Raw genomic sequence first — 24544 nt, forward strand, 5'->3', positions numbered from 1 at the left:
CTGACATATTGTTATTGACTATCAGAGTTCGATAATGCTTCCCGGCGTGCCAAGTAGACCCACAGCGGATGACTGGAACGACGAAATAATTAGGGTCAGCGAATGGTGGGAGCTGCTATTTCGCGCCTTCAGATTAGCAAATTATGGTTTCTCGGTATTTGGAAGCGTTCGTCTTGTTCGGATTGTAAAATTTAATTGCGTAAAAAAGCGGTTGTTTTGTTTCGAACTTTCTGTTGGTGGAAACAAAGCCAAAAATTTGGACATGGGATTGTAAAACAAGGATATTTTTTCTTGTTTGATTCGAATTCGATGAATAATACAACAACGGGTAAATATCTTTTAGGAACTGGAAATAACTCACGCAGAGAATTTCGAACCTAGATCGAAACCTCCTGGAAACCTACAGTTATTTTGAACCTTTTTCGGAGACGGGATTTGCCCGATTATGTTGAAGTAAGTAAGTGACCTGGCATATCAAGTTGTTGGGATATATCTTAATATGATATAAATTTAATTGGTACGGTTTCTGGCAGTAAACGAAACTTTTTATTTATTTCAATTATAGAGTTTTTAACCTTAAGGTCATTCGCCTTTTCGGACTAGACAAATTTTCTGACCCTATGTGCGGGATTGGGGATCGAACTCATCACGCTATACCCATCCCCGTGAAAGCAACTTGTTTTATTACTGATTATGAATAATTATGAATTATGTTATTGAAATAAGTACCAAATCAACACCAAACTTGATTGTAGAATTTTGTACGATATAGTGGAAATATAAATATCTTTACCCTTTTCACAATTTGTAATTTCACGAGAAACGGGCTTTGTGAAGATGTTCTGTTCTTTTCGGAATCTTGGCAAACGCATTGATAAACCTGGTTATATGTTTTCCTTACTTCGGCAAAAGAATGAGTATACCGAACAATCGAGAAATTCAAAAAACGATTTATTTTTGTTACTATTTCATCTGTGCATTTTTTTCTAACGTTGTCATTCGAACTAACCTCGTATATCAAAACTTTCGAAACTTGTCTTCAAACTTTAAACTTAGCCTATCTGACGTCGATATCGAATATCCACACCAGAACTTTCTAGGTTTGTATGCTTTACAAACAGGAGCTGGGGTCCCTATTATCTTTCTCCGAACAGGATCAACCTAGAGACCGTGTAGAACACGGTGACAAAAAAATGTAGCCAAGAGTAGTTCCAATGGGTTCTTGTTTCCATGTCGTGAAAAGCCACAATTCCTGGAGTTTCTCTTTTATTAAGAGTACAAATTAGTTCGGTCCGTTTTCAAAAGATGACTCTGGCTGCTATGAATATTGAACAGTACCAGCTGATGTCGATATTGTCAAGAAGTTAGACATCTGACTAATATTCAGTTAATATTGTTTCGAGTTGATTTAAAAATCCTTGTTCTTCACTGTGTTAAATATGAGCAATTTTGTGTTAACTAAACATTATTTGCGGGAAGTATTAGCTTTCTGTTTTAATTGAAAGACAAGTGCAGCTGAAGCGCATCAAATGGTTGTGGATGTTTATGGTGATAATGCTCCTACTGATATCTCATGTATGGAAGGGTTTCGACGCTTCAGGAAGTAATGGTGATTTCAGCGGTGAAGACAGGCGTCGCTCTGGACAACAACAAAAAATTCGAAGACAAAAAGTAGGAGGCCTTACGTGATGACGATCCGAGTCAAATGCAAAAGGAACTTGCATAGATATTGGAAGTGACTTAATAAGCAGTTCCTGTCCGATTAAATTCCATGGGAATGATTCAAAAGCAAGGCAGTTGGGTGTCTTATGAACTGAAACCAACAGACATTGAAGTTTCTGACCCTATGTGCGGGATTGGGGATCGAACTCATCACGCTATACCCATCCCCGTGAAAGCAACTTGTTTTATTACTGATTATGAATAATTAGGAATTATGTTATTGAAATAAGTACCAAATCAACACCAAACTTGATTGTAGAATTTTGTACGATATAGTGGAAATATAAATATCTTTACCCTTTTCACAATTTGTAATTTCACGAGAAACGGGCTTTGTGAAGATGTTCTGTTCTTTTCGGAATCTTGGCAAACGCATTGATAAACCTGGTTATATGTTTTCCTTACTTCGGCAAAAGAATGAGTATACCGAACAATCGAGAAATTCAAAAAACGATTTATTTTTGTAACTATTTCATCTGTGCATTTTTTTCTAACGTTGTCATTCGAACTAACCTCGTATATCAAAACTTTCGAAACTTGTCTTCAAACTTTAAACTTAGCCTATCTGACGTCGATATCGAATATCCACACCAGAACTTTCTAGGTTTGTATGCTTTACAAACAGGAGCTGGGGTCCCTATTATCTTTCTCCGAACAGGATCAACCTAGAGACCGTGTAGAACACGGTGACAAAAAAATGTAGCCAAGAGTAGTTCCAATGGGTTCTTGTTTCCATGTCGTGAAAAGCCACAATTCCTGGAGTTTCTCTTTTATTAAGAGTACAAATTAGTTCGGTCCGTTTTCAAAAGATGACTCTGGCTGCTATGAATATTGAACAGTACCAGCTGATGTCGATATTGTCAAGAAGTTAGACATCTGACTAATATTCAGTTAATATTGTTTCGAGTTGATTTAAAAATCCTTGTTCTTCACTGTGTTAAATATGAGCAATTTTGTGTTAACTAAACATTATTTGCGGGAAGTATTAGCTTTCTGTTTTAATTGAAAGACAAGTGCAGCTGAAGCGCATCAAATGGTTGTGGATGTTTATGGTGATAATGCTCCTACTGATATCTCATGTATGGAAGGGTTTCGACGCTTCAGGAAGTAATGGTGATTTCAGCGGTGAAGACAGGCGTCGCTCTGGACAACAACAAAAAATTCGAAGACAAAAAGTAGGAGGCCTTACGTGATGACGATCCGAGTCAAATGCAAAAGGAACTTGCATAGATATTGGAAGTGACTTAATAAGCAGTTCCTGTCCGATTAAAATCCATGGGAATGATTCAAAAGCAAGGCAGTTGGGTGTCTTATGAACTGAAACCAACAGACATTGAAAAGCAATTATTCATTTGCGAGCAACTGTTTCAAAGGCAACAAAGAAAAAGGGTTTCCACTTCGAAATGCTACTGGGGATGAAAAATGGATATTCTATGATAACCCCTAAGAAGAAAGAATACTACGCTATGCCCGGTCAATCGTTTTCATCGACCTTAACATCAACATCAAAGCCGAATATTCATGGTTCGAAGGTTATGTAGTTCGTCTGGTGGGACCAAAAAGATGTGTAAGATGAGCTGTTACAACCAAGTGATACTGTTACGGGTGATGGTATAAGCTGCAATTGATGCAACATTACAAGAAAAACGGCCGGCATTCAAGAAAAGACATGAAAGAGTTAATCTCCTGCGTGACAACTTAAACTTAACCCTCAAGTGGGTAATTTTTCCGCGTCCGCCGTATTCTCCTGACATTGTTCCTTCTGATTACTGATTGTTCCGACGGATTCAGCGTGATCATCAGTTTACTTTTTTCACAGAAATCACAAATTGACTTTAAACATTGATCAACTCAAAAGAACACACTTTCACAACCATCACTTCCTTCAACAAAGTGTTTTTATTTTTTTATATTTTGAGCTTTTGAAAATAGTCTAAATTAGAACAAAATATTTTGCTTCTTTAGTTCTCTGTAGTTTTCTTCATTTCACATACTTCTTTCACTAACCGGCATGATTGTGGTGAGCCTAAGTAGTCCGCGTCCTATGTCTCTTTTCCGAATATAACGACTGGTCAGTAACAAAATTGATCCTTCGAATGGCCAAGTCTGTATTCTTCTTAATTCAGACGTCTTGGTTGTTTCAGACATTTCTGCTTGAATTATTTGAACTACTATAATAAACAGATATGAGATAGAAGATTAGGACAAGGTCAAAATTGGTCTTGGAACTATTAGGATGAGAGTAGCTAAAGAGCATAATAAAATGAGAATATAATCAAATTGAAATAAGCTAATTTTCGTCTTATTGTATCATCATCATAGCTCTTCAGTTTAGGACTGATTGACCTTCAATTAAAATAACCGCATATTTCTCTCTCTCGGTAATCGGCTGCCTAGAGATTGAGAAACAAAAATTGTAAGTTTTTTCATTTCCCCGCCGCACTAACTTCACTTCTTTCTTATGACACTTCTGGTGATGCAGAGAATTCCTCGGTCACAAGTGTTGAACAAACATTCCTTCCCTTTCCACGGTGACTTGGATGGGCGTGGTCATCTGTGTTATTGATTATTGCATGCTATAAGTCAGTTTAGATTGCACGATGAGAATGATCTATTACTCTCAAGTATCATGCATTTGGTTCAACATGCAATTTCAACTGATTTTCGATCAATCACAGGAAACTCACGGTCAACTAATCAAGTGAAACAAACCTGTCAATACGGATATCCGTCAATTAGAAATGGCGACAGCCCCGGTGGTAATGGTAATCATTTTGGATGAAGTCAACTATTAGTCTTACAATAATTAAGATCGAAAGATCTACTCTACTAATGAGCTAATTTTCGGTACAACCCTAATTGAATATTTTTCACATTAAAATTAATCGGTTGTTCAACAAACTGAACATTCATTTCATTTTATTTGAATGGTCATGTAATTTTTCAATTGAAAAGATTTTTCATCCTGTAAGAAAGTGCTGGAAACTAACAAAGTAGCTTAGCCCACTACGTGACTAGTCTAACCAGTGTTGCTCACAAATTACGAGCATCATTCAAATCATACGTTGTCTAATTTGTAGCACTGTGCGACCCCATGAATTACTTGCAACAACTTTCATTCGTCATTTTGAGCAGTATAACGTACCTAGTTAATTCGTTTGATCTTTTCATTTGCCAGGCAGCATCCAGTCCCAGTCAGTCAGTACAGCCGACGGCGCAGACCCGAAAAATCCAACCCGGTTGCATATTATTACCATAAAGACCTATGACTTACTATACGCTGGGCTATATATAGCAGTCTGACAGTCGTTTTGTGATGTGACATATATTCTCCGCTCCGATGGATGTGCCTAGTAAAGAGGTTCACATTTTTTTTGTATTTACAGCAGCCGCTACATCAGGCATCATGATGATCGTTATTATTTGCCGCTGAAAAAGAAAGGAGTCATCATAACGCGTGATGAACACATAATAATTAGCGACCATCCGGACTCGGCTGTGGCGGCGACGGCTGCGTCCAGGGTGACCAAGGGTGGTGCACCGAGCATGAACGGCATTGACGTCGGGACGTTCTCGGTTATGCAACAGCTCTTTGTGCGATAAGTTAAAAAAAGAATATCAAAAACAAAAAAAAAATACGAAACAAGTAGAAGAAGCGTACGATCTGATTTTCCCCCGAGCTCTGGCGAATGCTTCTGCGTGAAAAGTATCAAGTTTTATAACGCGGTCGGTAACAAACGCCGTTCGCCCCGAGAAAAGAAGGAAAAAACACTTCACCGATTGCTAGCTTGGAAAAAAAATATGCGGCGAATGGTACTCGGAAGTTGCTTTTTTGTTACTTGCCCAGCAGGAGGAAACCTTTCCTAGGAATGCATTTGTTTATGCTCTTGAAAATCGTTAATTTATGGTGATTGTTATAGGAGGACGCCAACGAGCAGGAATTTCATTTGATATCCGCTATTTTTATGCTATTGTTTTTGATGGTGATGCGGTAATATTACTAGAGTTACACAAGAATTAAATCGTCATTTATGCTTCCGTTCATTTGTTTCTCTCGGGGGAAAAACTGCTGTGTGATGGCATTGTGTTTGTTTTAAAACGATTTATGTTTTTAAGTGTAAATTTGATTTGAAAAAATTCTAAATATAATTGTGTCAAGGCAAATTTGTTTTATAATTAATTCGGAATAAATTTTTTTTGTTGATCCCTTAACGATTTCAGTACATATTCGATTCTCTTGGTTAGCAAACTGACTGTTAAATGTTTGATTGGTTGTCTTGGACTCGGTATAATAGCAAAGCGAACCATGCAGTTGTTCTGCATTGGAAATGTTTTCAAACATTCTGAAAAATATAACAGCCAACATTCGGCAATGTTGGCAGCAGGTGCGATAGATAATACTGTCTGAATTTCTATCTTTCGCCACTCCTGCTGTCGGAGAATGCAATGTGGCTGGCCAATATGGTACCGACGACTGATCTGCTGACACGGTTTTTCCGAACCGGTGATACCAGCAGGGTACTATTGTGCTTACTGTACTGTAGGTGTAATATGAGAATTTATTTATCCCGTATATCTACGTATAACGCTCTCATTGTAATCACTTTGTGGGATCGTCATGCTGTGCTGTCAGCATGTGATTGCTGCCGGCAGGACGAACCGAACTGAAGCAGAAGCGAGTGACGACAATAAGGGTACCTAGATTTGAAAACAAAGATAGGCAGATAATTTGTTTACAGTCAGGATTTTCGTGTTGGTGATATGAATTTCAGTAGGAAACGGGGCACCGAAATCAACTCAAAATTAGAATTTGATTGGCTCAGAAATAAACCGAAAAGACATTTGTATATCACACAGTGTAAGACCATTTTCCAAAACTACATTTTACGAAACTTCCTTATTCGAACTTATCAGCGATTACAGCTCATCTGCATCTCGTTTCTCAGCACTTCGGTTAACCATTTTAAATTCAACAAGAACTCTAAATTCGTTCTAGCGATCAAATTTGAATAATAATAAGAGACACTCAAATCCATACTGCTTTGAAACGGTAGTAGCCTCTTTTGAAGATCAGAGTTCACTTATTTTTCCTTTTTCATGACTATTTCAACTATTAGTGTCATATTTTCAACCTAGCTTCGCCTAGACGTATACTACAATTGAAACGATATAGAGAAGATTAGCATATTGCCACATATGGGTCTACCGCTACAGATTACTTGCCGAACGGGAAATATTTTCGGAATCTGTTCATTTTACAGTTTTCTGTAGCATAATGATGATCGTACCAGATATAGAATTGTTGTCCATTAATTATTTCCATTATATTTTCTTTGTTGATTTTGACTTTTCTGTTTCAACAGTCTTCGCTACCGATTCTTAGCGTTCAGAATTGCAGGGCTAGTACAACGATTCTACTGATACTAAAAATCCTTCCAAATCGGGGCTCGAACATACGACAACTGGCTTGTACCTAACTTTACAGGTGCAAACGATAAAATTTGTCTTGTCAAATGGTGTAAAATATTACATCCAAGTGCAATTTGCACTCGGCTACCGAGTGCCGCTGTATGGATTAATATGTATCAATTATTCTTCATGCAGATATGTGCTTCTGTGGCTCAGTCGATTAACTGACGTGCTTTGTGATCAAATGTTTCTTGGTTGAAGTCGCGCTGTTGTTATCGATCTTTTGTTACGACACTCGATTTATGTGTATCTTATAAGAAGTAAAATCACAAGATTTTTTCGATCTGTATATGCATTGAACCGTCAACCTGGGCCATACAGTCCAGTAGCCAGGGTTTCCTGATATCCAGATTTTTATGGTTACACATTGATGAAAAACGAGTGAACGTGTCCAAACAACAAATATCTATTTAGGTTTTGAACGTGCGTGACGAAATTCAATGAAAATAACGGTGCAAAATATGCAGATACACTGGGGTCTCTTTGTACGCGTTTTTTAATGCGATTTTTTTACGCGGATTTCCGAAGTTACGCGGTTTTTTTCGGCATAAAAAAATTTTTCGATTTTGGAAATCTCCAAATGAGGTTGCACCAGATCTGGACGTTTTATGCATTTCTAAGATATTTGGCATCAAAAATTTTTTTCTTCTTTAGTTTGAAGGTTTTTTTACGCGGATTTCCGAAGTTACGCGGTTTTTTACGCAGCTTTTCGATGTATGGTTTTGTTTCGACTAAATAAGCATTTCATCCGTATCAAACGTCTAACCATCGGTTGCAACTTAGTAACGAAATTTTAGCAGTGCTAATATCTTCATTTACGGTATAAATATGCAAAGAAACAAAGCCATTTCATTGATATACTAATTTTCTCAAAAGAGTCCCTTTACGGACATTATGCCACACCCACGATTCAATAGTTTGCTTCGATTTATAATATTGTTTTCCAGATTTATAACGAAATGTATCATTGAGAGGATCGGAAATGTTGCTTCCAGATTGCTATTAGTTGATTATGCAATTATGCATTGAGATTTTTCTGTATGTAGGGTAAAGTGTTATAATATGCCCCCCTTAAATAAACATTGAGATATTCCTAAATGTACTGATATATTTTCTTCAAGAATGCATGTATTTCTTTTCAATACGTCTGAGGAAAAAAACTTTCAATGATTTCGGTAGAAGTGATGAAAATTGATTGATACAGACACATTTTGCAAAACGACCACATTCTCAGTTTATTCGCTTGCCGTTGGCATAATGCCCCTGCAACCGTATAATATGTCTCACAACAAATCAGTGGTATGCCCCACAACAATTTTGCAATATGCCCCTTGAAATGTCGGTATAGAAGAAAAGTAGATAAAGAAGATATTCTTTGCATCAGAAATCAATTGCATAATTAATTAATTACAATTAAAAACCAACATTTTTGATTCTCCCAATGCTACTCTTTGTTTTACTAACCGTTATAATCTTTAAAACAATATTTTAAGAGTGACTGTTATGAGAAAATTAGTATATCAAAGATATGTCTTTGTTTCTCTAGATTTTTATACAGTAAATAGTGAAAACAGCACTGCTAAAAGTTAATTTCTGAGTAGTAACTGACCATTAGACGTTTTACACGGTTAAAATGCTTGTTTAGTCGAAGTAAAACCTTACCTTGAAAAGCTGCCTGATTTTTAGTTTTTTTCATAATATCCTGCAAACGACAACCGCCAAACTTTCATAGCAGAAAGATCTTAGGAAAAGATATTGTTAGTTATAAAACTTTTGTGTAGAAATGGCTTGAATACTTAAAAAAAAGAAGGGGGGCGTTTTGGTCAGCAGGGGCTTTATAACACTTTCACCTATTAATATATTTCTCTCGAGTATGTGGGTATTTCATTGCAATACGGCTGAGGAACATAATTTTCAATGATTTCGGTAGATGCTTAGTCCACTGGTGATTAACTAAAACGTATAACACAAACTAATATTCGTTTTCTTTCGCAATATTGATGACTAAAGACTGTACTCGGAAAAAATGCTACACTTTCGTTGTGTATAACTTTCTATTGGATAAGTTGGAATCGAATAAATTTTGGGAAAAAACTAGTGGTTATAGAGATGGCTTCGAAGCAAGAAGAGCTCGCATTAAAAATTTATTATGAAGGAAAGGCTTCGGAAACAAGGAAAGCCTTCAAAGCAGACGAGAATTTGAAGAAAGAGTGGAAAGAGAGTGTACAGAATTAAATTATCGGAAATTAAGGTTTGTTGTCGAATAAAAATAATTGCATTTATCAGTACTTTAGCAAGGGATGCCTAAACATCAACCAACATTGCTACTACTTCCACCACATAAAATATCCCTCTTCGCACACGTCATTTCATGTTTACGGCAGAATTCCAATGCTAATTTATACGTAAACGTCTGCAAAATGACACTCTACAAGCATGAATTTCAATACATACCGTAAGTAGGGAAAAATTAATTCTTCCATCTGCCTGCTGCCTCATCCACCAACTTTGGAGATGCAGGTCCGGAATGATCGCTCGAAACAATTTGCATACGGATGGCACTTTCTTGCGTTTTATTTTCGCGTCCCCATCCACGGCGCGTGGTGGCGAGGAATCGCATATTTGTCAGAGGGAAACAGTTTTCAGCTGATTTCGGACGACAGCTTATTTATGAGCCCATCGTAGCCATCACTCAGATCTGCTACGCGCTGTGAAGGCCTGGGAAAAGTGGAACCATTTGTTTCTGGCACTCTATGGGGCCTCCGAAGGCCGTCTGCCGGACAGTCCGAGGGAAAAATGTTCTATGAATAAAATATAGCTGAATTTATAGCTCAAAACTCCCCCGGGTGACAACCGCAGCAGGACGGAATTAGGGAAACAAGAAAAAATTGGATGAATTAATGCCTGGACAAAACAAACACCAATGTCTCCGTGAGGCTGTCCGCGGCTACCCGGTTGGCGATGAAGACGAGCCGTGATGAGAAAACGATCATCAATATGCAGATAAGCCCAGGGTGACGATTGGACAACATCGAACTTTCCTCGTCGTTCGCCTACAGGCTGGCAGGGACGTCGAGATGTTCGTTTGTTTTATCGATTCAACAAATTTTAAATTACCTAAAATATTTAGATAAACGCCTGTCCACCGATTAAAGTGATAATCATGCTCAACGGCAGCCGGTTATCGATACTGAAATGCCACGCTGCCGATCGGTGCTGGCTGATTCGACCTGCGGCATCTGGCACACTCGCTCGGTAGTCATCGCTTGATCGAAGGTGAGATTTTGGCACGTTGGCCATCCACCAGCAGCAGCCTAGTGTGGGAACCGAGCTGAGGGAATACGGTTCCTTATTGTCTTGTTTATGATTAGAGACGGAGAATTCCATAAAACGTAAGCTCTTTTTCCGTGTATTTTCAAGGTAGAATATTCGAAATATTTCTCGGATCGGTTTTATCATCATCGACAAACGGATTGCACTTACCGACTCCTATCCGTTAGATCTGGTCCTTCTGTACGTGATCTTTTACCCTGAAAAGAAACAAAAAGAAATCAGAATGAGTGTGATGAGCGTTACAGATTACAGATGAATTTTGAATCATTTAGAGATTATATTAATTTCACGATTACGTTCTTTCACTTATTATTAGAGATCATGTTGAAAACAAGATTCAGTTTTTTGTTGGTTATATAATACAACTTTATTCTGATAATCTGGGTTAGGAACCAAATTCATTATCACGTTTGAGTTTATGGAACATCACTATGGTGATATTCCAGGGTTTGGAATATTCAATATATGCCTTGCCAGCCAAAAAGAACAACACAAAACAAAAAACTTGTGGAAGCAATTATATTCCACATATACACAGATGGTACAGTGTGCTGCTGTTAGAGTCTTTATGAAGCGTCGTATCTCTCACAAAATAATTCATAGCAGGCAACTATCTTCACGAAGCTGGATAGTGTTGAAGTTTAAATATTCAGTTTTCGCCAATAGACTGATGACTGATGGATGTTTCTGCGAACTTCGATCGCTAACTGCTGTTAATAATCACTTTATGCCAACAAAACTGTTGCATATCACTTATTTAATTCGGACCAAGTTAGTAGATGGTTAGAATGCTTAGTTACACTTGAATATTATAAACATAAATAACAGGAGCGCAGGATTAACGATGGTGATCTGACGATTTCAGCAAATACTACGAACAAACAAGCTTTTCATATGCTGGCTGCTAGAGAGAAACTAACTCCTGCTGTCCTGTTACTTCTATAAATAATATTCCTACCAAATAGCTTTTAATTGGGTTTGTTAGAAATAATGCATGAGAGTGAATCAACCATCTGGATAAAAAATAATCAATATTCAGCATAATTTTTTTTGCTATGACTTCTTGAGAGCTGTAAAATACACATGTCCCCATTAATTAATTCCAATAACATCTGACAGTTAAAAGTCGGTCATCAATCTGTCAGCGAAAACTGAATATTTAATCTTCAGCTCTATCTAGTCCAGTGAACATAGTTGCTTGCTATGATATTCTTTCTTACCGAGAGAAGAAGCAACAGTGATATGGGCGGACATTTTTGGCTCTCTTCCATTCTCGTGCATGGATAACCATTTTTAGAATGCGCTCACGCTTCCTCAAAAGCGACATAGTTCATAAAGCAGATATATTCATGAATATCATACGCCGTGAAGCATGTACACTCATTTTCACTGCTTCGTTCATCCAAACCCTGCCATACTCTCTTCGGGTGATCACAATCATCGTTGATTTCAAGGATTGTGATAATCGATGCCTAAAATCGAGCATGATTTTTTTTTCATCGATGATATTTGATAATTTGATATTTTCGTGACACTGCTTCTGCCTCATATAAGTGTACAGGTCAAGCGTGTAAACCACACTAATGAACCGAATGTCATGAAATTTTGACAGATGTCTTTATTGAACGCTAGAGGGATTTCATTTAGTGGTGCTATCTTTCTGTCAAATCAGGGACTAATTGACCGACGTAAAAATTGTGAGTTGATTCAAAAAATAAAGTTAGCTGTCTGTACTACACATTGAATTTATTTCACAAAACTGCACGGATATTTCAGAAAAGTTTTCGATAAACTTGATTTTATCTACTGGGTTCTTGAAATTGGAGTAACTTTTGCGTCAATCTTGAAAAATGAGAATCAATGGATATTCTTTCCCAATCAGATGAACACAACAAAATTTTAACATAATTATATCAACAGTTGTTATTTTTATCAAAATACGGTATTTTCAGTTACCTACACTGTAATATTGTCGGTTCAAAACGATGCAAAATATCAAAATTACAACACAGTTCGCTACAATTACTTCCAATGAATACTATTAACATAAATGTTTAGTATTGCTTGGCGTCTTGACCTTTGATAGTTAACCGATAGATAAGCTTCAAGGATAGAGATGGATAGACCTACAAGCATTCTGCATTCCATTGAATTAATTTATATCCTGAACGAACAATTTGTTTCTAAGATGTGGTTTCTTCCCATCTAGAAAACGAAACAAAATTTCAAAAACGTACTTTTGTTTGATCGGTAAGGTTTCATATAACATTCAGAAACTTACATAAACATCTTATGAAATTAGATTTCTCTAATTTATTTCGCTAACTTCGTTTCTTGGTCGGTATTGGTGCGAAGGAAATGCTTTGCAACCCTATAGAATCCTTTTATATTTAATAATGCGTTGAAAATATTGCAATCATAATTGGACCTAATGAAGAGACTAGCAGAGAAGTTTCAATACTCGAGTGGTCTTCTACACCTGAGGTTATGCTGTTTTTTAAACGCTCAGTATCAGCTGTTTCAAAAAACAATTGTAATACTATAATTATTCCGCACTGAAAATAAGTCTGTTCTAATAAACGATCTCCAGTTTACAATGATCGCTTCGAGGGTCAAAAAGTTTTAAACTCAATTTTTTCGAAAAGATACTGTTTGCACTCCTCTTGACGTCTCGTCGGTGCATATCAGGATACATGCAACGACGAGATGTTAAAGTCTCGCTATTGCATATTGGTATACATTCGTACTGACCAAAATATTTACAAACTATTGCCATCATTCTGAAGTTAGAAATATACTGAGAAATTATTATACAAACATTAAATTAGTTTGATAAAACTAATCAGATGCTTGAGGTTGTAGAAGCGTATGGTAAAACCAATTTATCATTCTGATTTCAATACTTCGCGAAATTCGACCCGGATAACACCCAAATGTGTCACACTAATCCATAAGATCCTGCGAACATATCCTCACCTCACACGTCGAACGAGTAGAACCTCCGCGAAAGCACAAAACGTCGAGAATTTGTTCATGTTCTACGGTGTTAACCGTTTTACCGATTTCGCATGTAGCCCGAAAAATATTACCAACATAATCATTTATAACCAGCAAAGTTCAATATTTCACATGCCTTCGGGAGGCATATTTACGCCACGAAAGAACAAATTTTACACTTTTTGCCAAATCCGAAATCTCGTGCCCACCTCGACTGGCGAGGCATGTGGCATGTTAGAAGACCGTCATACCGAGTCGCAGGGAACGACAACCAGGCAACGGACCACGCATGTATTCCTCTTTTCAACATGTTGTATTCGTGCGTTGTTCCTTCTGCACCGATTTGGTTAACATTTTGGTAATGCACTTTTTTATGTCATTGTTTCCGAGTCGAACCACATGTGCCTTCCAGTCTGGCTAGGATGAAACCGAGTTAAAGAACAAAAAAGAAACTTCGTACCCAGATTTTCTCCTGATCTACTCCGTCATCTAATAAATCTACTTGAAAAGTGGCCCCGGTCAACTGAAATATTGGCTAAATGATTTTCCCGGAATTTGACGGTTGATGTTGACGAAAGTCAGTCTCTTCGTTTGACATGTGCATACACTAGCGATAGAAGAGGGAAAGAGACAACGCGACGGAGTGGGAATGTTTTCCATTCCAACACGTTCCACCCAGGAGTGAAGATAAATCCTCTGCCACAACAACGGCAGCATAATTTACAAACATAATTAATTTTATATTATTTTTTAATTTATATTTCATTATCTTTCTCGTTTTTGTTTTCACCCATTCTGAAACCACTCGTGCTAGCGGACGAGTGAATGCTCGGAGCAGCAACAATAAGGTGCTGATCTTATCTGCATATCTCCACGGATTTTTTGGTGGTTCCTTCCCTGCGTTCCAGCAAACCTCCATGGCCGTAAAACCGCTGAGATATGCTAATAAGACACGCAGTCAAAGCGAACCATAATCGACGGTGGTGTCAACTCATAAATTTTCACATTTATCGATTTTATCGGAACCATAATTTGTTGCACTGGTTAGCATCGCGATCATAAAAAATACTGCCCGCGGAGACGGCAGGCGGAGGAGAATTCGCTCTTGTAGATTCTGTACATTTCTATTTGTGCGCCACTTCTGTGCTGCTGCTGGGATACTTCCGCTGATCCGTGAGAAAAAATAATGTCCCTTCGAATGCATTCATCCGCTAAACCTGTAATGTCACAATAAAGACTACCACAATTTACGACTTGTCTTTACTGGTCGTGATTTATCAACTCGACTGTCTCACCGGTTTCAACAAACCACTATCCATAAATCCACCTTCACCAGCACTTTAAAGTGGGAAGCAATAGAACCTTTCCCACTGGCAGTCACCCCCGCCTCAAAAATCTGTCGACTCGACGAATGACGCTATCGGAGAGCAGCTCGTAAAAATCGCTAAACGGGAACAAATTGTTTAAATGCTTCCAAATGTGCGATAACGATCGCTCTCTGGAGGATTCGGTCCCACATGATACCGAACTCGAGAATGACAGTCGCCGGGAACGGGAGATTCCTGTACGACCGAACGGTTTCCCTTGGACAGACTGGAATTTGTTTTTTTGTCGGTTGTTGTTCGGAATCACTGCGTTATGCGTGAAAGATTTAAGAGCTTCCTGGTGGTTGAGTTTTTTTTCATTAGCTGATGTTCAAAATCAAATAGCATCTGAGGCCGAAAAGTACGAAAATACATGGAGTTTCAATTACAACATAGCCGTCACGAACTTAGTTTGAATATTATTCTGTATCCAACGAAAATTAGATTGGGAAAAGACCTATGAATGAAATGACAGAAAAGATAATCAGTAAAAAACCTAATCAGAGACTCGCAACTTTCTCGTATCCTTAGAAAATGATCTGTCAATTCAACTTTGACGGAATGATGAGACAGGAGCGAGGCTAAGAATTGAACCCCATACCGGTTGTGCAAAGTCTGAAAATGTACGAAGTTCTGCATAATTGGGTTGCTTTCTTACCAGGTGTGCCAAGAAATAGTGCGGATTTTTTTCAATAGATGTCTGTGTAAAGACGAATTAGTTCACCGTCGAAACATGTTTTATCAATCGCGAATTAGTGTCATATACGTTCAGTGGTCTGAGCTTGTCGAAATTCTTGTCAAGTAAAGAACATTTACGGAAGTGGTGATTCATTGCATTTTATTGAGAAAGTTGTGTTACCGAATTCCATCGAATTCTTGTTAAAGCTTACGGGGTCGTGACATGTTGGTTTAAACGATTTAAAAGTGGGGAATTCAGTGTAAAAGACGAAGAACGCACAGGTCAACATAAAATATTTTTGACCACACCTAATTACAAAGATTGTTGAACGTAGACCGTACCCAAACTCAAAAACAAAAGCAGAGAGGTTAAACGTTAAACGACAAGCCATTTATGATCGGCTACACGTCATGGGTGAGATTCAGAAGGTTGAAAAATAGAGTCCTCATGAGCTGAATGAACGAAGTTTTGCTTTCACGGCATGCATCAGATCGGGTCGGGAGATAAGAGATGGATATATTTTGAGAGTCCCAACAGCAGAAAATCGTGAATCAACATTGGCCGAAGTAGTTCAATTGGTCAAATAATTTCCCCGGGTAGGAGAAAATCCCGCTTCTTCTTTTTTTCATTCAATCCGTTTTTCACGTATGAAATTTTAATCTTTTTGTATGTTAGAGTACATGCTACATGTCAAAATCAAAACTAATTGTGCATTCATGAAACTATCTGTGATTGAAAAATTCTCTGTAAAATTAAAGAAGTTGTATGAAAAATTGCTAATATTTTATTGGCGAGATTTCACATGTAACTACAAAGAATATTGTTGATTCGGGTACAAGTATAATGTGATGGATACGTCGATTAGAGATGATCGGGTATAGAATTTCTTATACCCGAATCCGACCCGTACCCGAGTGATCAGGAAAAAAATTTACCCGTACCCGATCAATAATAAAAAAAATTACCCGTTCCCGATCAAACATAAACAAATTTACCTGTACCCGATTAAAAATTACCTGTACCCGTACCCGACCCGAATGAGTAGTAAAAACCAAAATTCAGGATGGAGAAAATAAAGTGTTTTAGTTAGCGAGCCGCATCAGGCTCTAGTTGGTAAGTAGAATACATTAAAATGCTTCTTTACATTTAAACATGTAAATACACTGTGAAGCATGAATAGATATCCAATGTCTTCGGTACTTTATACTCATTTACAAATGTTAACAAAAGGGAGTAATATCTACTCAAATTTTCGAGAAGCATATTCACCCAAAATGTCGTAATACCCGTTGTATTCAATTTTGGGTAGGTATGGTTTTTACGAAATAATGCGACTTTTGATAAAATTCTTTAGAACCACAAGTAATCGTGCTCATTATCTTGACACACAAATAAAAATTTACATTCGAATCACTTGAAAAATTACGTAAAATGGTTTCAAATGTCAAATTGAATATTATACATGACGAAAATGAATGTTATGCGAACATCCCCTAAAATGAATAGAGTATCATCAGTTTATTTACGTGAATTGACCAAACATCAAATAATGTACGTGTATTCCCGGTGTTAAAAATTCAATTTTGAAAATGGTGAACAGTGAGTCCTTCAAGTGTAAGTAGTTTGATTATGCGAAAGAATTTTTGTTTGGTTAGAATTTTTTACTACAAAGCAAAATGGGCTATGATTTTGATTTAAATTAATCTGTCAAATATGCCCGTTTTGTAAGCCACACCCACGATGTTAACTGTAGCTGGTGGTTTTTACAGCCATTGAACTTCTGTGCCACCTCCGGTGGAACCCTCAACGAGTGAACACGGTGAAAATTTGAGTATTTCGCAAGAAAAGATTTTCACCGGTACTTTTGCGATTCCACGTTGTCACGCATCGAGATTTTCACTTGTAGTCCAGTGAAAAAAAAACGAAAATTAACTGTCAATATAGCCCAACTTGCTGTGCCATCAAGCGGTGTCATTTCAAGTGAGGCGACACCACCCAGAAGTGAAGAATAAGAAGATCTTCTATGCAGATTTTCTGAAATACATGTTCATGTTTTTATGGTTAGAATCCTTATGATTTAGATGAAAATTTAGAAAATCTCCAACCAATATTTAAAATAACAGTTTTCTGGTATCTGAATGTGATATGAGTACTACACTACATTTTATATATGAATCAAATATTTTTTACTGGATTGTGCATTAAACAGCCTACATGAAAAGTAGGGTCTGAAAGTCCATTAAAATCTACGTGAAAAGTAGGGTTTGACCGCAACATCTTAGAGCTAAGGCAGTGTCTTATTAAATATGTTACAAAAAATTAGGGTGGAAAATATTCACATAACTTTTCACGTAACTATGATTGATCGGTTTTTGTTTTTAAATGAAGAAAGGAAATGTTTTTTTTGGAAAAATATGCCAGTTGTCAGGTCTAGTCCTAGGCGCGAATGTAAAAACCCCTTGAATCAAATTGTTTATTTTTCGGAAGAACTGTTTTGCAATAAAAAAATTCTCGTCTACGTGTAAACATATTTATGTGAAGTACAAATGGTCGGGTAATTGATCAGGAAAAAAAAGTAAATTTTTTTACCCGAACCCGACCCGTACTCGATTGAAAATAAATTTTTTTAATCGTACTCGACCAAAAACCCGTCGGGTACGAGTCGGGTTTCGGTTGAAATACCATCTCTAACGTCGATGTTTTTCACTCAACTTGCCTGGGTTCGGTTCTCAATCCGGAACATAGTGTCAGTTTTTCTCGTCTGAGAGGCCAATGACCAGCTCTGTCATCGGAACAAAAAAAAAACTCTATAATCGGAACAAAATATTTTGGATCAATTTTCGAATCATACCATTCATTTTTGAATGCAAATTCCTAAAGCAAATTAATCCGAAAACCTTTCACACTTCTAATAGCAATAAAATTCGCTTGTAATTGTATAAAAACCGATAACTACGAACCGTCAAACTCACTAATTGAATTGCACGTACGGTTATGATACACCAACAGCAACTCCATCGACTCGGCCATCAATTTCTCCGTTCATGTGACCACCGCGAGCGCGGTCAACAAAACTCCGTAACGGCAAAATTACGACCGGAGCAGGGCAGAACCTCCACCACCATCACCAGCAGCATCAAAGTTGCATCCCCAGCACCCATCGTGTCGGAAGGGAAATTAAATTAAATTAATAAACAAAAGGACAGTACATTAACACGGAATAATTTAAATCCAGCTCTTGGAGGTTTGAAAAATGAACCCCGATGAATGATGCTTGGAGGAAGCTCGGTGGATATAAGAAAACAAAACAAAAAGAATATCGTTTTGAACGTACATCCTCACACGTCTGTTTCTCCGGTCCGAATGCTACGGAGAAAGGTATATTCGGATGGAATGAGAAATGACCGAACGAGACGAAAAAAAATGAAAAATAGCCATAAATATTGGAGGTGATTGAATAGACGGGAGTACGGGAGAGCGGGGACATCGATCGGGGATAACCACCAACCAGCATCCAACATCGTAAAAAGAAGCGCGATGAAAATCGGAGGAGACTTCCCGCCACCAGACAGGGAACCCGGCACATTGGGTCGATTAGGGATGCGCACTTGTCCGAACGCGTGTACAAAACAAAACTATGAAAGAAGTATCTTATAGAAAAATTGCTCTTAAATTAATTGAAATTTTGCATAGATGTAGTTCAATGTGTATTGTTTACACTCTTTGAGTTAATATCATCAGGTGCCAAAATGTTTTCAAAATATAACGAACGAAACAACAGTGCGTTTGTCTAGTATCATAAATATTTTGAACAGCTGACTATTGATCCGAAGCGAAGACTCGCGGTTTTTTTTCTTGGATAGGGATGCAAGTGAATACGCTAAAAATTCTTATTTGACGAATCATTTGCAACTGCTGACAAAAGTGTTCTCTTTAGATGAATCTATGAACTTGAAACTCTACATGGTAGAATCCTTAACATGCCTTTCATCATAGTACACAGAAGTACTGTACAGTTTTGATGAAATATTGCTAATTACCACTACCATCGAGAGTAGAGTTGCCAGGTCATTTTTTTCAAAAATCTATCTGCACCACATCGGTACCAGAATCTCTACTATAAATTGAGAATACAAATTACGGCGGGTGCGGAAAATGTCCCATTTGAAGGTTTCCAAATATTTTTGCACGACTTTTGCTATATGAGACCGAGCGTTGTCATGCAGGAAAATAACTTTATCATGTCTTTGCTTGTATTCCGCATATATCGATCATGGCTCATAGTATATAACAAATTTTTCATGATGTGGTCGATGGCTACAATTGACCGGGCATAGCGTAGTATTTGTTCATCTTGGGGCTATCAAAGAATATTCATTTAACATCTCCAGTAACAATTATAAAGGAAAAATCTGTATTAATCCACCTAGTGGTGTAATGATGCCTTTCTCATATCAATCATACTATCATATACAATACTGTGGTATTCTTCAAAATAATTTTCTTCGATTCTTAAAAGAATAACCGAAATCGGTTTGTTTGACCGTCTACTGATAAAAACTATCACTTGGAGAAGATTTGAGGTCGATTTAGAATTTTTTTTAAGGCTTTACCCCATTTTCAGTGATGGTATACAATTTTTAACACACTTTACCCTATATTTCCGGATCCGGAAGTCGGATCCGCATGAAATTCAGGAATTACGTATGAGACCATAGGACCTTTCATTTGAACCTAAGTTTGTGAAAATCGGTCGCGCCATCTATGAGCAAAGTTAGAACACATATTTTCTTTTTTTGACATTTTACCCCATAACTACCGAACCGGAAGTCGGATTCAAATAATATTCAGGAATTTTGTATGGGACCTCAAGATCTTTCATTTGAATCTAAGTTTGTGAAAATCGGTTCAGCCATCTCTGAGAAAAGTTAGTGCACTTATTTTCACATTTTTTGCACATTTTACCCCATAATTCCGGAACCGGAAGTCGGAACCAAATAATATTGAGAAATTTTGTATGGGACCACGAGACCTTTCATTTGAATCTAAGTTTGTGAAAATCGGTTTAGCCATATCCGAGAAAAGTTAGTGCAAAAAAACGTTACATACACACATACGCACATACACACACATACACACACACACATATATTTGGCGTACTCGACGAACTGAGTCGAATGGTATATGACACTCGGCCCTCCGTGCCTCGGTTCAAAAGTCGGTTTTTACAGTGATTGCATAACCTTTCTACGAGGTCTGTTCAAAAAGTTCCCGGAATTTTTTCATTGCGCGCGTCTGGAGAGTCCGGTGGTCAAATTTTTTTTTATTGTGTTGGTTCTTATGTCCCTAATGTATGGTGAAATTTTCAGCTGTATTCATTGTTTACATTCTGTCTTGTAGCGGCTGGTGTAGACGTGTTTTTTTGAGCTCGGCGATTTTTGTTAGTTTAAACAATGGAAGAATTGAAGAGTCAAAGAATTTGTATTAAATTTTGCGTGAAAAATGAAATAAAGTGTAACCAAGTGTGCGAAATGTTACAGAGAGCCTACGGTGAGTCTGCTATGAAAAAAACAAGTGTTTACGAGTGGTATAAGAGTGGTTTCCAAGATGGCCGCGAAGACGTTGAAGACGACGAACGCTCCGGTCGACCCAGCACTTCAATAATCGATGAAAATGTGGGAAAAGTGGAAAAAATGATTATGGATGATCGCCGATTCACTATCAGAGAAGTTGCTGATGAAGTTGGCATATCAGTTGGCTCATGCCATCATATTTTTTCAAATGTTTTGGGCATGAAACGAGTAGCAGCAAAATTCGTTCCAAAACTGCTGAATTTTGATCAAAAAAACAAACGCATTACAAGACTTTAATCATGCCCCAACCTCCTTATTCACCAGATATCGCTCCGTGTGATTTTTTCCTGTTCCCAAAGTTGAAGAGACCCATGAAAGGACAGCGTTTTTCATCGATTGAAGAGATAACGGCAGAATCGCTGAGAGTGCTACAGAGCATTACAAAAAGTGACTATCAGGGGTGTTTCGAAGACTGGAAAAAACGCTGGCATAAGTGTATTATATCTAGGGGGGATTACTTTGAAGGGGACCATATAGATATAGACGAATAAATAAATATTTTTTTAGAAAAATGAGAATTCCGGGTACTTTTTGAACAGACCTCGTATATGAGAAAGGCAAAAAAGAAAATATTTATTTTCTCCTATATATTACAGCAGAAATTCCCCAAAATACTACAATTTAAAAAGTTAAGGAAAGAATTTTGTGGACTTATACTTTTCAAAACTATTACATTGATACTACATTTGAATTTAAGTGGAAGTGGAAATGTATTAAATCATATGTGAGAAAGTGAAGTGAGCTCTATTTTATCCTATTTGATTACTATTATCGGTACTTCCGTAAACGAAAGCTGGATATCGGCATGGAGACTCTTGGTTCATTGAACTATACATTAATATGACCTACACATATTATTACGATTCTCTACTACGATTTGAATTTTGGATAAAAATGTACCGGTAGTCGGACTTGGATAAAATTCAGGAAATCATTTATGAAACTATCAATGGTTTATTTGATTACAGACTGTCATGGTCTGCAAACTAGAGAAATTCACTGACAAAATATTCTTGAAATTGACTCTTTTACACTAAGCACCCTACCGGTTCAGCCAACTCCGAGAAAAGTAAGTGACAAGATTTGTCACACACGCAAACATTTCCTTAGTTCGTCGAGCTAACATTCGTCCCTCCGGGCCTCGGCTCAAAAGTCGGTTTTCACAGTGTAGCCTTTCTTTATGAGAAAGGCAAAAACCTTTGCCTTTGAATCAGCTGCTCGTGAGTGAAAAAACCGCCTTACAATTTCTCTCGGTTTCAGTTCATAAGACAAGCCTCGCTTTTGAATCATTCCCATGGATTTTAATCGTTTAGCTCCTCTTGCGTTTGAGTCGGATCTTCTTCGAGTAATGCCTCTAATTGTTTGTCTTCGAATTTGTTTGGTTGTCCAGGGCGAGATCTGTCTTAAACGCTAAAATCTCCATTCCTGAAACGTCGAAACCATTCCCTACATGATTTATCAGTTGAAGAATTATCACCATGAACATCCAGAAGCACTTGATGTGCTTTACGTGCACTTCTCATTTAATTAAAACAGAAAATAAAAATTCCCTTAATGCTGCTTAGTTAACACACAATCGCTAATAATTAACTCAGTAAAAACAAGTTTTCTTTAAAAAATAACTCGAAGCAATATGAACTGAATGTTAATGACTTCTTGAAACTATCGGCAACATATGTTACTGTTTATAACAGCCAGAGCCATCTTTTGAAAACGGACCGAACTAATTTGTAATCACAATATGTACTGGGAAATTGTAACCAGGGTTCATTTAAGGATCAAATGTAAACTAAGTTTACTTGTGTTGGTAATTTGTGTATTACGTTAATAATTTATCAAAGTGTCTTGAACGAGTGAGTTTAAAACAATATTTTTAGCAATAATTTATTCTCACACAAATATTAAGCCTGACTTTTTGGATAAAATATCAGTTTTGATAAATATTTACCAATATTTAAGGGGCGGGTAGGGTCTAACACGTTTAAAAAATCATTTATTATTTTCTTTATATTTTCTATCTATCTCTATTCTACGATGAAGCAAGAGCTCGGCGCACAGGCCCAAGATTTCTACTTCGATTGATTTCAAAACTTGACTAAACATTCTCAAAATGTTTCGTTACAAATAATTATGAAAGGAAAAATATGATTTTTTGAAAATGTTAGACCCCACGGGCTCCCTGGAGTAATTAATTGTTTCCATTGATTCTATAGTCAAAAAACTTTAAACGCGTTTCTCTCGAAAGTAGGTTTTGAAAGTCCGTGTCCATCGTCATTCAAAAACTACTGCACCAATATTTTTTAAATTTTGCAAGTAAAAAAACAGACCCCAACGTTTTCCTTTTCGATGTTTGTTAGTTTGGGGAAGTTTAACAGCTACAAAATGGCGGATTTTTTCGTAAAAAATCGTAGTTTTCACTTTGAACAACCACCAAAAATTTAGAAAAAACTAAAAAAAAATCAAACAGAAACGTTGGGGTCTAGAAAAACTTCTTCTCTAACTATACTGTATTCATTTGTTCACTTCTGATTAGTCTGCGCTGAGATACAGTGGACACCGCAAATCATGATTTTTAAGAAGCGTCCTCAAAAATACTTCTTCACCGACCTATTTCTCAATATTTTTCCACGAAAACATAACAAAATGTTGTTCGAATGATGGTTTTTATCATGCAAAACATTTGAATTTATTTTTTTTAACGATAATTCTGGAAAAATTTCGTGAAAATGATGATTTTTTTCAACGTTTAGACCCTATAACCTCCCCCCCCCCCTCCCTTTCCCACCGTTAATGGGAAATTGCTTATATTTTATGAATGTAGATTCAAATTCTTTAATAAAAAAAAGAATTAGATCGTACTACAAAAATAAACTAATTATTTTCTGTTAAAAACAGTTAATAAACAGTTTTACGACAACCATCCACATCCATTGCCTTTCGCGGTTAAGGTTCCTATTTTGAGGGATTACTAATAGTAGCTAGGTTAATCTTTATTTCGCAATAATTTATGCAAGAGAAAATCTATATCGGAATGTTTTCTTTGCTAATCAATTTTTCAAACATATGGAATATTTATTGATTAAAATCAGGAAAAAAATTATTTTTACGCACACATTGTTGACATTAGTCATACGCTTGCAAAGTGTCTTGCTCCTTAAGTGAGCAGAAAAAAAAGTCTAAAGATCGGCATTTATCTGTATGAACAATGAATTGTCGATATTTAAGAAGAACATATCTTTATCTGTAATAAAGGTGAAATCGGTAATACCTGGTAACGATGGTCGAGAGACACTTCGGTGGTACCACGACAACAGACTAAATATTATCAAAAAAGACTTCAACGTTCG

At 37.0% G+C, this 24544-nt stretch overlaps 1 protein-coding gene across 3 annotated transcripts in view; it reads right to left on the minus strand.

Moving 5' to 3' along the window:
* LOC131429581 (developmental protein eyes absent) overlaps nt 1-24544 on the minus strand; it is a 71198-nt gene that overhangs the window by 31031 nt on the left and 15623 nt on the right. The window contains exons 1-2 of one of the 3 annotated variants that reach the window (XM_058593800.1): nt 10675-10693; nt 4868-5151 (exon numbers count right to left, since the gene is read on the minus strand). In XM_058593800.1, the coding sequence (XP_058449783.1) occupies nt 4868-4893 (26 nt within the window). In that variant the 5' untranslated portion in view covers nt 4894-5151; nt 10675-10693. Of the gene's footprint in view, nt 1-4867; nt 5152-9645; nt 10025-10674; nt 10722-24544 lie in introns of those variants that run through there. The other 2 variants (XM_058593798.1, XM_058593799.1) reach the window with 2 other exon arrangements.

Source organism: Malaya genurostris, chromosome 2 (assembly GCF_030247185.1).
Source record: "Malaya genurostris strain Urasoe2022 chromosome 2, Malgen_1.1, whole genome shotgun sequence".
In the NCBI taxonomy this organism is placed as follows: Eukaryota; Metazoa; Arthropoda; class Insecta; order Diptera; family Culicidae; genus Malaya; species Malaya genurostris.